We start from the raw sequence: 12,559 nt of genomic DNA, 5'->3' as shown, positions 1-12,559 counted from the left end.
CTATTTAGTCCTAACCACTATATTACTCTTTTTCTCAGCAGTCTCTTTCTTATTCTGCCACTAACCTAATGTTCTATCTCAAAATATGTTTTAATGTGTTAATGTAAATGTACAAATGCTACAATATGACCATTATCACAAACAAGACAAAAATAATGAGCAAAAAAGGATACAAAGAGAAGAAAATGAATCTGTCTATGGTTACAAAGGTAATGACAATGTCAGGATGAATTTAAATTTCCCCACTCTTTTTTGTTTTTAATTTTTTTTATGTTTACTTATTTTGAGAGAGAAAGAGCACACACAAGTGGGGAGGGGCAGAGAGAAGGAGAGACAGAATCCCTAGCAGGCTCCACATCATCAGCACAGACCTCTTTGCGGGGCTTGAACCCACAAACCACGAGATCATGACCTGAGCTGAGATCAAGAGCTGGACACTTAACCAACTGAGCCACCCAGGTGCCCCTAAGTTCCCCACTCTTAATTGCTTTATCTTGGATCTCAAATACTTTGACTAAAAGAACAAAATTCTACTTTTTTCACTTTTTGACACTTCTTTTAAGTTCTTAAAAATATAACACCATGTCTTCCTAAATCCAATTCTACAAATATTTGTTAAGCTCCTAACATGTGTCAAATGCTGTGCCAGGTGATAGCATAAAGACTTAAGGTACATCTTCACTTAAGGTCCTAACAATATAAAAGCAAATAGAAACGAATAAATTATAACAATAGTGTGAAAAATACAACAGAGAAGACTTCTCAGAGGAGACCTGTGAGCTAAGTTTTAAAGATATACAAGAAGAGGGGCGCCTGGGTGGCTCAGTCGGTTAAGCGTCCGACTTCGGCTCAGGTCACGATCTCGCGGTCCGTGAGTTCGAGCCCCGCGTCGGGCTCTGTGCTGACAGCTCAGAGCCTGGAGCTTGCTTCCGATTCTGTGTCTCCCTCTCTCTGTGACCCTCCCCCGTTCATGCTCTGTCTCTCTCTGTCTCAAAAATAAATAAACGTTAAAAAAAAAAAATTTTAAGATATACAAGAAGAGTAGAGCATACTAGACGGTTGGGGAAAGGGTCCTGATATCACTGAAGAACGTTCTATGATAAGCTCCTCTATAATTTAATTTTAAAGAATGCTAGATCCCCCTTTTTGCCTTGATTGAAAATGTGTTCTTTCCTAAAGCCTCTCCAGAAGCATTCTCAAGTAGGCACTGCTCATTCTCCCACATCCCTCCCACCTAGTATCCTTCTCATCTCCAGCGCTGGCTTGAGATCTTTACTCTTGCATTCTCCCATGCTTGCAGCTAATGTCATTTGGTGACATCACCCTTTTCCTTCCTTTTTACTGTCATCCACTGTCCTCCATCACTCAAGAGTTTGGTACCTAAATCAGTTTTCCTCATCGCTCCAAGTCCCGTCATCCTCCTGTGCAACTTCAGTGTGTAACGGAGACAACCAATCTTACATCTCAGTCTATCAGCTCTCTGACCTCATTATTTCTTATAGCTTTGACCTCCACTCTACTCCAGCACCTGCTACCATGACTATCCCCTTATACTGAAATGACCCCAAAGTGTCCGTATCTGAAAATATTAAATCCAAACAGCTTACATTCTGACTGCCAACTCCTAGCTGTCTTAGTTCCTCCTTTTCTCCCCACTTTATCAAGCTTTTCCTCTCCTGCCTATACACGATCTACCACTTCAAAAACTCTTCGGTCAATACTTCTCATTCCCTGTCCATTTGTCCTTCTATCATGCACACTCCACAAAACCTTCATACAAAATTAACCCAATGTATGGCTTCTCCAATTCTACACTTGAATTAAGGGTTGTTATGGAATACTGAAATAGCTTCTTGCTACAAACTGTTTCCACACCAACTGAGCCCTGAATACTTCCTGACAATCTCTCTCCAACATCCTATGAAGCACTCTCTCACCCAATTCCAAAGTGTTTCTTCCAAACCACCTCCTCACTTGTCAAGTCCCTTCACCCACCTGAGCCTTGCCCCCTTTACTCTAGAAGCATAAAGCTATACTTCCTATCTCAGAAAAGAGAGTCATGACAGCTCCTTCTGCTTCCTACCTTCTCCCATCTTAATATCTAATTAATAAATCTCACAAGTCCTTCCATCTACTTCCTTCTACTCTCTTTGCTAATATTTCCTAACTAGTCTTCCAACCATACTGTTGCCAACGTGATCCACCTAATGTGACTCTTATTCCCAATCAAAATCTTTCAATGATCACCTGATTCCTTCCTCCCTCTGACACTCCACATGCTATCTCTCACCACATCCAGAAGACCTTTCTTCTAAATATATTTCAAATCTCTAAGCTCTTCTCCATCTCCAGTGCCATGACTAACCCCAAGCCACCATCATTTCGTACCTCATTGTATTCTTTCTTACTCTCCTGCAATCCCACCATAATCCCCTACCATCTACACAATTACCACAATGATCTTTCTGAACATATCTCTGCTTAAAAGTCTTAAATGGCTTTAATGGCTCTCTGTAAAGAACCTATCTAAACAAAGTCCAAGTTCCTTACATGAACTACCAGGTCCTCTACAGTATGACCCCTAATCTTCCCTTATCTCTCAACACTCAAGCACCTTAATTCATCAAATGTTCTGGCACTGGCAGATGTTCCAAAAAGGCCCTGTGTATACCTCATAACACTCAGCACATACACCATCTCATGCAATCCATAGTAAACTCCTAAAGGGAAGGAACTGTGTCTTATTCACTGATGAATCCCCAATGTCTATCAAAGTATCTGGAACACTGTAAGCACTGAATAAATATTTGTTGAATGAACGACTGAATGGAGATATATGAAAAATGGATAATGTGCTAAAGGAACCATTAATTAGCTTATTAATGCTGAATTGATGAAAGATAAAGCTGAAGCAACAACAGGCAAGCCCAGATCATGAAGTGCCTTGAATGCCATTCAGAGAAGAGTGGACTTTATCCCATTAGGAAGAATTCAGTAAAGGATTTTTAAGCCAATGACATATGTCATCGGATTTACAAATTAGAAAGATCAATGTAATGAATAAATCAGACTTGGAGTAAGGACACTGATAAGAAAGCAATTGCAATAGTCAAGATGAGAAATGAAGGCATACACAAAAAGGCAGAAGCAACAATAATGAAAGTAGAGTACAGTCAAGTGAGACTTAAGAAACAGAATTAATAGAATTTGCTAAATGAATGTGATAGGGAAGGATAAGAAAGGAAAAACAGGAATCCACTGCTTCTGAGCTAGGAATCAGGGAATAGAGAAGACCACACTTCTAAGAAGTTGAGCTAAGAAAAAGAGAAAAACTACAGCTACAGGGGAATGCAAAGTCAAACGAAGGAATTCTGAATGGCAGGGACCTGAGCATCTTTATATCTGAAAAGAAACAATAGAATGGGCAGAAAAACTTAAGATACGGAATAAAAAGAGGTTACTTACTAATAGATCAAAGCTCCTAAGGTAATGGGAGAAAGGAATATTAGAGCATAAACAGAAAAATTATTCCTGAACAGAAGAAGGAATACTATCTCAAAGAGTAGAGAAGAAAAGGATTGGTTGGGATGCAGACTCATTTATCAGGGAATAGATCAGCAAAGTAGGAAGCTAAGGTAGCGTGTGACAGAAAGCCACTGTTTTCTCGGTAACAAAGACAGAGACAGAATCTGATGAGAGGAAAGGAATCTTGGAGTTTAGGCAAAGAGCCTGGGATAGAGGAGGCAAAGGTTTGGAATAGCTGCTGGGGACACTAAGAGAGGAAACCGATCAAAGACAGGTAAATGAATCGATAAATAATATCTACAATCTGTGACCCTAGTTTAAGCCACTATTATATAGGAAACCACAAATTTACAGACATACCACTTAACTTAGTTTCATGGTTTTTCTGGAGGGCTAGCTGCCTGGGTCTAAAACCAAGGGAGGAGGATTAAATGAATGATATTCAGAGCAGAATAGGCACTGTTCAAAAAAGTGAGGCTAGGAAGAACTAACGCTAGGGAAAATATAAAGGGGTTAAAGGACTAGAGATCTTGATGTCAGAAGCAAAACACGCTAATGAAAATGAAATAAGAAAATCTGAAGAGTGATCATATAACAAAATGATATAGTAGGATATTAAAGCATAGTATTTCAGAGCTAGAGTAGCAAAGTCTAGAATTACTACCATGGAAATCAGTTGCTAAGTGAAGTAAAAAAAAAAAAAAAGAAATTCCTAAGGCTGAAGGGGTCAGGGAACTACAAGGCTGAATAGTTCAAATGGCAATCAAATCACCCAAGATGAACTAGGATATATATGCTATAAAAATATTTAATACCTGGAAAGATACATATACCTTTAAATCAACTTACCCGTAATGATTCCATGTAAGATTTATGACAATCTATATGTAACGTGTGGCCACAGGTCTGTACATAAACACCTCCTTCCCAGCCAATTGATACTGCCAATAGACAAGAACTCTTAAAAAAAAAAAAAAAGGAGACAATACATTAATTTTTAAGAAGCATAAACATACCTAAACATATCCACATAAACCTCTGAATGATTTCATACCGTTATACTAATGTGAACTTCATATTTTTATGATATAAAGTAACACCCAACTTGACAGCACCAAGGCAGTATCTTTAAACTTGAAATACCATAAAGTTCTACCTTCCAAATATCTAGGCTCATAATGAAAGAGAGCAACTATAAATTACACTTTCTCTACCCCATGAAATATAAACTCTTGATATTATATTATAGTTCACTATAAATTATTCTGCTATCGATTATTTTACCTGCTCTGTGATATCTGACATTAACAACTTCTTTCTTTTACTGTAATTCCAGTGTAGGTAACACACAGTGTTCTATTAGTTTCAGGTGTACAATACAGTGATTCAATACGTCCATACATCATCCAGTGCTCATCATGACAAGTGCATTCCTTAATCCTATTTTACCCCTCCCTCCCCACCCACCTCCCCTCTGGTAACATCAGTTTGTTCTTTACAGTTAAGAGTCCATTTATTTTGTTGTCTCTCTCTTTTCTTCCCTTGCTTATTTGTTTTGTTTCTTAAATTCCACATATAAGTGAAATCATATGATATTTGTCTTTCTCTGACTGACTTATTTTGCTAGCATTATACTCTCTAGCTCCATCCATGTCATTGTAAATGGTAAGATTTCATTCTTTTTTATGGCTGAAAGGGTTAGTATCTGAAATATATAAAGAACTTATCAAGCTCAACACCCCAAAAATAAATAATCCAATTTAAAAATGGGCAGAAGACATGAACAAACACTTCTCCAAAGAAGATATCCAGATGACCAACAGACACATGAAAAGATGCTCAACATCACTCATCATCAGGGAAATGCAAATCAAAACTACAATGAGATACCATCTCACACTTGTCAGAATGGCTAAAATCAAAAACACAAGAAACAACAGGTGTTGGTAAGGATGTGGAGAAAAAGGAACCCTAATCCACTGTTGGTGGGAATGCAAATTGGTACAGCAGCTGTGGAAAACAGTATGGAGATTCCTCAAAAATCGAACTACCTTGTGATCCAGTAATTATATTACTGGGTATTTACCCCCAAAATACAAAATTCCTAATTAAAAGGATACATGCATGCCTATGTTCATAGTAGTATTATTTATATAGAAGTTGTGGTATAGATAGATAGACAGATGGATGGATGGATGGATGGATAGATAGATAGATAGATAGATAGATAGATAGATAGATAGATAGATGCAATGGAATAACAACTTTTTTCTTTCTTGTCCCTTCAATGTTTATATTCCTCAAGGTTCTTTGTACCACTCTCTTCTTACTAGAGCTGTTCTCTGAGTGATTTAATCAGTAAATTTGACTACTCTCCAAACTTGGATCACTTGTCTTAGTGACAGATACAACCACTCAACTCCCAAGCAGAAATCTCTAGTTTGATGTCCCTCAGATAACATTAAGAAATATGTCACTGGGTGCCTGGGTGGCTCAGTTGGTTAAGTGTCAGACCCTTGATTTCAGCTCAGGTCATGATCTCACAGTTCATGGGACTGAGCCCTGTGCTGGGCTCCATGCTGATAGCACAGAGTCTGCTTGGGATTCTCTCTCTCCTCCTCTCTCTGCCCCTCCCCTACCCACACACACACTCTCTCTCTCATAATAAATAAATAAACATTTGTTTTAAATGTGTCATAAATTTGTCTTTTTTCCCCCATGAATCTTTCTTTTCCTCTTGGTTTAAAAACTCCACAATCTTTTCAGTCACCAAATCATAATGCTAAGAGTTATTCTACATCACATTCTTTCTTTTACACCACAGTATTAGCTCCCAAACTATGCAGATTCCATCTCCTAAATAAAACATGATTTGGGCCCCTCCTCTTCATTTCCACTATAACATTCATGTCTGCATCATTTGTTGTGGGGGAGGAGGTTTTTCAACAAAGTTTTTTAACTGGTCACCTTGATGCCAATTTCTTCTCTCCATAATGCATCACCCTCCATACATCTTTCTGGACTACAAATTTGGTCATAACCCCAAAAAGTACCTTAACATTTACATGGGTTTAATAGAATATACAATAAAGAAGGGACCCAGATTATATAAGCAACTACAATACCCTTTTGAAATCTGTTCTACAAGTTAACTTTTTTAATCTCCTTTTTCTTATATCTTCAACTCTTCCTTCTCTCCTTCTCTACTAATTCCTTCCCCTCAACCTATACACAGGCTTAGACTTTTCCTCCTAAAATAATCCTCTTCGAATTTTCATTTGGCCTCTATCAAACACTATTTGGGTCTGAACTTGAGTCAGTTCACCCTCTAGAGTCTGCAGTAAACAGATGACCAGGCCAGAGCAAAATTAGGAAAAAGGTCTAACATGGGTGATAGCACATGATGAAAGATTTGAGAGCCACTAAAACTGAGTATAGCTTTAAACTTTATTTTTACTTTGGAAAGAAATTTTTACAATATAATGTAAGATGACCAAATAATCTTTAAACAATAGTAAACAAAATTCTAATGTTAAATGAATGTTCTAATGTTCTAAAAGAATTCTAATGTTCTTCATGAACATCTGAAAGTTGAAAATATTACACGGTGCAAAATGCCTTTCCAGCCTATTTAAAGATGTGTAGCAGCACAAATCAAATACTCACAGCAGGTGAGCTAGCTTCTATTGTTACAAATCAGAATAGCAATAGGAGACCTGCTCATCTTTGTTTTATGTTTTGGAGCGCTTGAAGTAGAAACAGATTTAGATCATTTTAGAATGGTTAGATCATCTAGAACAGGTTTAGAATCATTTTAGTCAGTTAATAAGCTGCTCTCTTTGGCAATGTATTATAAAAATGTAATTTATCTTACTTCTTTTTTTAATGTTATATTTATTTATTTTATTTTGAGAGAGAGAGCAAGAGAGAGCACCCAAGCACAGCAGGGGAGAGACAGAGACAGAGAAAGAGAATCCTAAGCAGGCTCTGCACTGTCAGCACAGAGCCCGACACAGGGCTTAATCCTACGAATCGTAAGATCATGACCTGAGCTGAAATCAAGAGCCAGACGCTTAACCAACTGAGCCACCCAGGTGCCCCTTTCATTTTAATAAATCAGCTTTTAAAACTAAAATCAGTATGCCATTTGTCTAAGTAACTGTTAGATTTCTTGTTTGAATCAGAGTCAAAACAAAAAGGCAGGAAAATATTTACTAACATGAGACTAATATTTTAGGAAGACTTCAACAATGTGCCCACACCACTGTGCTAAGAATTGCTTACCACTGAATCTTCATAGCCTCAATATTTATTAAAACATTACCAAAAAAGGAATGAAAAGTTTACCAAGACCACTCAGTTATATATGGCAGAGTCCAAGTTCAAACCCGAGTCTATCTGACTCCAAAGCTCGGGCTCCTGCCCTACTCTGTCCTCTCTCTCATAATATAATACTCCCCGTTTCAACGGCACTACTGCCTTACACAACTAAAACTCTACAGGTTGACTCTGTAAAATGCATGCAACTGATATGAAGAGAACAATCTACATAGTTTAATTCTGTAATCAGAATCAGTGCTCATTAATAGAAACTCTTCTGCTGCATACAGTCTATCTGTCTGCCTGTATACAAAACTCAGGTACTCTATGCTAGAGTAATTCAGTAAGAAATCCACTAAGCATCTACAACCACACAGCATGTGCTAGCCCCTGAGGAGACCGTATAATCAATATAAGAATGGCCCTACACCTCTAGACGTATATAGTCCAGGGAGCACACCAGATATACAGAAAATAACCATTATGAAAGTAAAAAACTGTTGTATAAAAATATATATAAGAATAAAATCCCATAATCATTAACAGAAACACAACAGAGATTCTGTCCAGTTCAGATTTCAGTTCAAAGTTCCTACAAAAAAGATTTTTTTTTTTTTCTAGAAATGAATAACTATTCTGGCTGCTTTAAGAAAGAGATACGCTACTTTTTCTGTCCTTTATTAGAACTCCCCTTCCCTCAAAATTATTTTATTCTTAAGTCTGGGTTATATTTCCATTGAATCAAGTTTTTTTCCTTTTCTGCTTGGCTCTAGGATTCATCCTTACTCATCTATTCTAAAGTGATTCGAAACGATAAAATTCAGGATTATGACAACAAAATAAAATCTAAATAAAGGTGATAGTAAATTTCTGCGAAAGAGGAACTTGGCACAGTTTCATTGTTTTCTTCAAAATGAAGATATTTATTGGTCTATGATTAATAAATTAACATACATATGCTGCAAAAATTTAAAGAAACAATACAGAATAAAGAAAAAACATGAAAATGTATGTGTGTGTACATATGTATGCATACACACACACACACACACACACACACACACACACTTTTTTTTTTTTTTTTTTTTTTTAAAGAGAGAGGGAGCAAACAGGGCAGAGGAAGACGGAGAGAAAATCTTAAACAGATTCCATGCCCAGCATGGAGCCCGAGGCAGGGCTCAATCTCACAACCGTGAGATCATAACTTGAGCAGAAATCAAGAGTCAGACATTTAACCTACTGAGCCACCCAGGCACCCCTCTTTTTCCAAATAAGAATAATTTCATTGTAAAGCCTCTGAAAATATATGGGAACATGATCCTCACTACCTAACCCAAACTGCCTTATAAGGCCTAACTTGAGCCCTCTCACTGGGCTAGCCCGAATATTAAAAACACCACTCTACATTTATACTGACCTTTATAACATGTACAGTGATCTAAAGAAATTTCTAACCTGGTGGGTTACTGTATGAACGCTCATATGAGGCCTATTTGATACATGAGAAAATGGAGTCCTAGTCTGTTTTTTTGGCAAGCTTACATGGCTAAGCAATGGCAGAATCAGGACCAAGCCCCAGTTTTTCTCAACTGTAACTCTTTCTACCCTACACAGTGCCTCTGTTACTAGAGCCATCATTTTCTCCAGAACCCACTAGAAACCTTCTCCTCAGTCCAAACTACTGAACCACATCCTACTCTGACTCCCATCATTACTAGGTCAGTTGCTGCTTATTCTCATTAAGTTTCTGTCTTCCACATCTCCTACTAGTTTCTTCCATTTAATCCAGTGTGTTATGGGCAAAAAGGAATCATATGTGAAAATGTATCAAGATATTCATCTCATATAGCTAACTAAAAATAATGTTTCACTTCATATTTTAACTATTTTAAGTTATTATTATATATTTACTTAATTCAAGATACAGTAAATCCAAAAAACAACAGGTGAATGGAAACCCCATTTAATAATCCACTGAGAGAATACTGAAAATGGTACAGAAATTTTATAAGGAAGTTAACAATGCTGGTGCTGCTAAATAAACTAAGTTGACCTTCCAAGACCAATAACACCTGAGTGCTAGATAGAGCCCCTAGATGTAAAGAGTTGGAAAAAAACCTATCAAGTTCACAACAACAAACCATAGAAGCCATGAATTAATCTATCCCTACTTTACATTTTAAAAGCATCATAATGAGATTTTATTGTATATGTTTAAAAGAAAGTAAAAGGAGGCAAAAATCTTCATAAAATATTCATGCCATAACTAAAAGTTTTTATAGAGGTAATACTTATCATTCCATTGAACTGAATTTATATATCTTATAATAAATAACATTTAAAACATAGGTATGACATTTATAACCTAAAAAGTTTATTTATTACAGATTCCTATTTCCTTACTATCCATATATTAACTTTTTTTCTAATAAACTTCCAGATTCCAAATTAGAATGATATCTAGTAGAAGAAAAAATATAAAACTCTGGAGAGAAGTAACCATCAATTTTGCAGACAAACTATCACTATATGATAAAAAAGGGTACTTACATCTTTAAAATAACGCTGTAATAATGAAAGCCTCACATCATGAACTGCTGCACATGTATCCCAAGGGTAAATCTGCTCCTCCTCAGTGATAGGCAATTTTTTTGGCTCAATGTTGTCACGGCACTGCCCCAAAACTACATTAACAACAGAAATAAGAGCTCATTAAATAACCAACCTGATTCAACATGATTCACTAAGTAAAGCTGTTATTTATCACAAGCTACTCTAATTATTCTACTACTGAATATTTTTAAAGACCTAACAAAAAGTGATATTCTAGTTTTCTTCTAAAGAGTTTTTAAGTGTGAAATATGACAGTATTTATTTTTTGAAATAACACTAAAATATTAGTATGAACTCTGGGTGGATGGAGAGATGGATGATCAATCGATCAATCAATAGAGGATGAATGGTTTTCAAAATCTGTCCAGTGAAAAGGCCTAGAAGTTATGATTCTCTGGTATCAATAAACCTCATTTTTAAATATACTATTTCTCACTAAAAGTAAACAGAGATCCTTGGAGAAAAAGCTACATCCAGGGTTGGGGAAAAGTTCAAAGTGAGCCTGGAATTGTAATAAATAGCAAGGAGATATTCAAACACTGAGGTGCCTGGTCATGAGGACCTTCAGGAGTTTTGATGGTCAAATTCGAGAAAATTTGAGTTCTGAAAAGAATAATGATAGTAACAGATAACGCATTCATCAATTCAGGCAAGGAACATCAAGTAAAGGGGTAAAGGGGTAAATTGTCAGGATCCCAACGTATCATCCTATAGACTACCTACCACCATAACCAAGTGATCAAACTTGGTTGGCATCACCAATAATGGGACAAGCTGTCACTATGAGCCTCCTAATGTGATGGAACGGGAGGGTACATCATGTATATAATGCCATTGTCAAAAATGTTTACCTTAAACCTAATAAGAAAATAACCACACGAATCCAGAACATGAACTATTCTACAGAACAAAAGATCTAGACTCTTCAAAAATTTTTAAAGGGGCTGGAGAAACCGTTTTAGATTCAAGGAAACTAACAAGAATTGATAATTAAATGCAATGCATGATCTTTTTCTTTGATGAAGAAAAAAAATCTGCTACAAAAACATATTATTGGGGGGGTCACGACGGTGGGTCAGTCGGTTAAGAGTCTGACTCGGTTAAGTTTCTGCTCAGGTCATGATCTCACGGTTTGTGGGTTCAGGCCCCATGTCAGCACAGAGCCTGCTTGGGATTCTCTCTCTCCCTCTTTCTCTGCCCCTCTCCTGCCCATGCTCTCTTTCTCTCTCTCTTTCAAAATAAATAAACTTTAAAAATATACATACTATTGGGATAATTGGAACATAATAGATACTATATAAATTTCTTGGGTGTAATATAGGTAATATAGAAGACTATCCTTGTTCTTACAAGGTTAAAACATCATGACATCTGCCATTTTCTTCTAAAAAGTATGTGTGCATGTGTATATGAGTGTGTGTATAGACAAGAGAGGGAAAGAAAAACATGGCAATATGCTAACAATTTTTGAGTGCAAGTAAAGACTATTCTGTAGATACAAAATTTTCAAAATGAAAAGCTAGGAAAAGAGGTGTATAACAAAAGGACAAAAATAATACTAAGATTTTATAACTGTAAAACATCAAAGCACAAAAAAAGGGAGGGGGAATAGAAACATACACTGCCATATATTACTATAAGACTCAATAAGGATGGAAAGACCATTCTTAGGGAAGGAGTATCAGGTATATAAATATGGACCCCAAGTTTTGAAGAGATTTACAGCAGCAGTAGAAAATAAAAACAGAAGTAGGGAGATGCTAGCAACTAAAATATAATTAGCTATATGATGTATAATCCTCTTAATACACTGCTGGATTTCATTTGCTAGGATTTTGTTGAGGATTTCTGCATCTACATTCATGAGATACTAGTCTATCATTTTCTTTTCTTGTGATGTCTTTATCTAGCTTTGGTATCAGGGTATGGCTGTCATAATAGAATGAATTAGAAAGTTCCCTCCTCCTTTTTTTTTTTTTTTTTTTTTTTTGAGGAGTTTGAGAAGTTTGAGAAGGACTGATGTTATCCTTTAAATGTTTGGTAGCACAGGGGGCGCCTGGGTGGCTCAGTCAGTTAAGCATCTGACTTCAGCTCAGGTCAT

General features: G+C 36.5%; 1 protein-coding gene across 8 annotated transcripts in view; it reads right to left on the bottom strand.

The window, feature by feature from the left end:
- UBR3 (ubiquitin protein ligase E3 component n-recognin 3) overlaps positions 1-12,559 on the bottom strand; it is a 239,416-nt gene that overhangs the window by 75,768 nt on the left and 151,089 nt on the right. For all 8 annotated transcript variants that reach the window (XR_015255298.1, XM_086718866.1, XM_086718860.1 and 5 more), the window contains 2 exons: positions 10,396-10,529; positions 4,375-4,485 (listed from right to left, as the gene is read on the bottom strand). Coding sequence is in view for 7 of the 8 variants with exons in the window: in XM_086718866.1 (XP_086574992.1) it covers positions 4,375-4,485; positions 10,396-10,529 (245 nt within the window). In the remaining variant the exon portion in view is untranslated. The remainder of the gene's footprint in view (positions 1-4,374; positions 4,486-10,395; positions 10,530-12,559) is intronic.

The sequence above is a fragment of the Puma concolor genome, chromosome C1, assembly GCF_028749965.1.
Source record: "Puma concolor isolate L17-30 chromosome C1, mPumCon1.1.hap2, whole genome shotgun sequence".
Lineage (NCBI taxonomy): Eukaryota > Metazoa > Chordata > Mammalia > Carnivora > Felidae > Puma > Puma concolor.
Note: the sequence above shows the minus strand (reverse complement) of the source record. Positions and strands in the feature narration are given on the sequence as shown.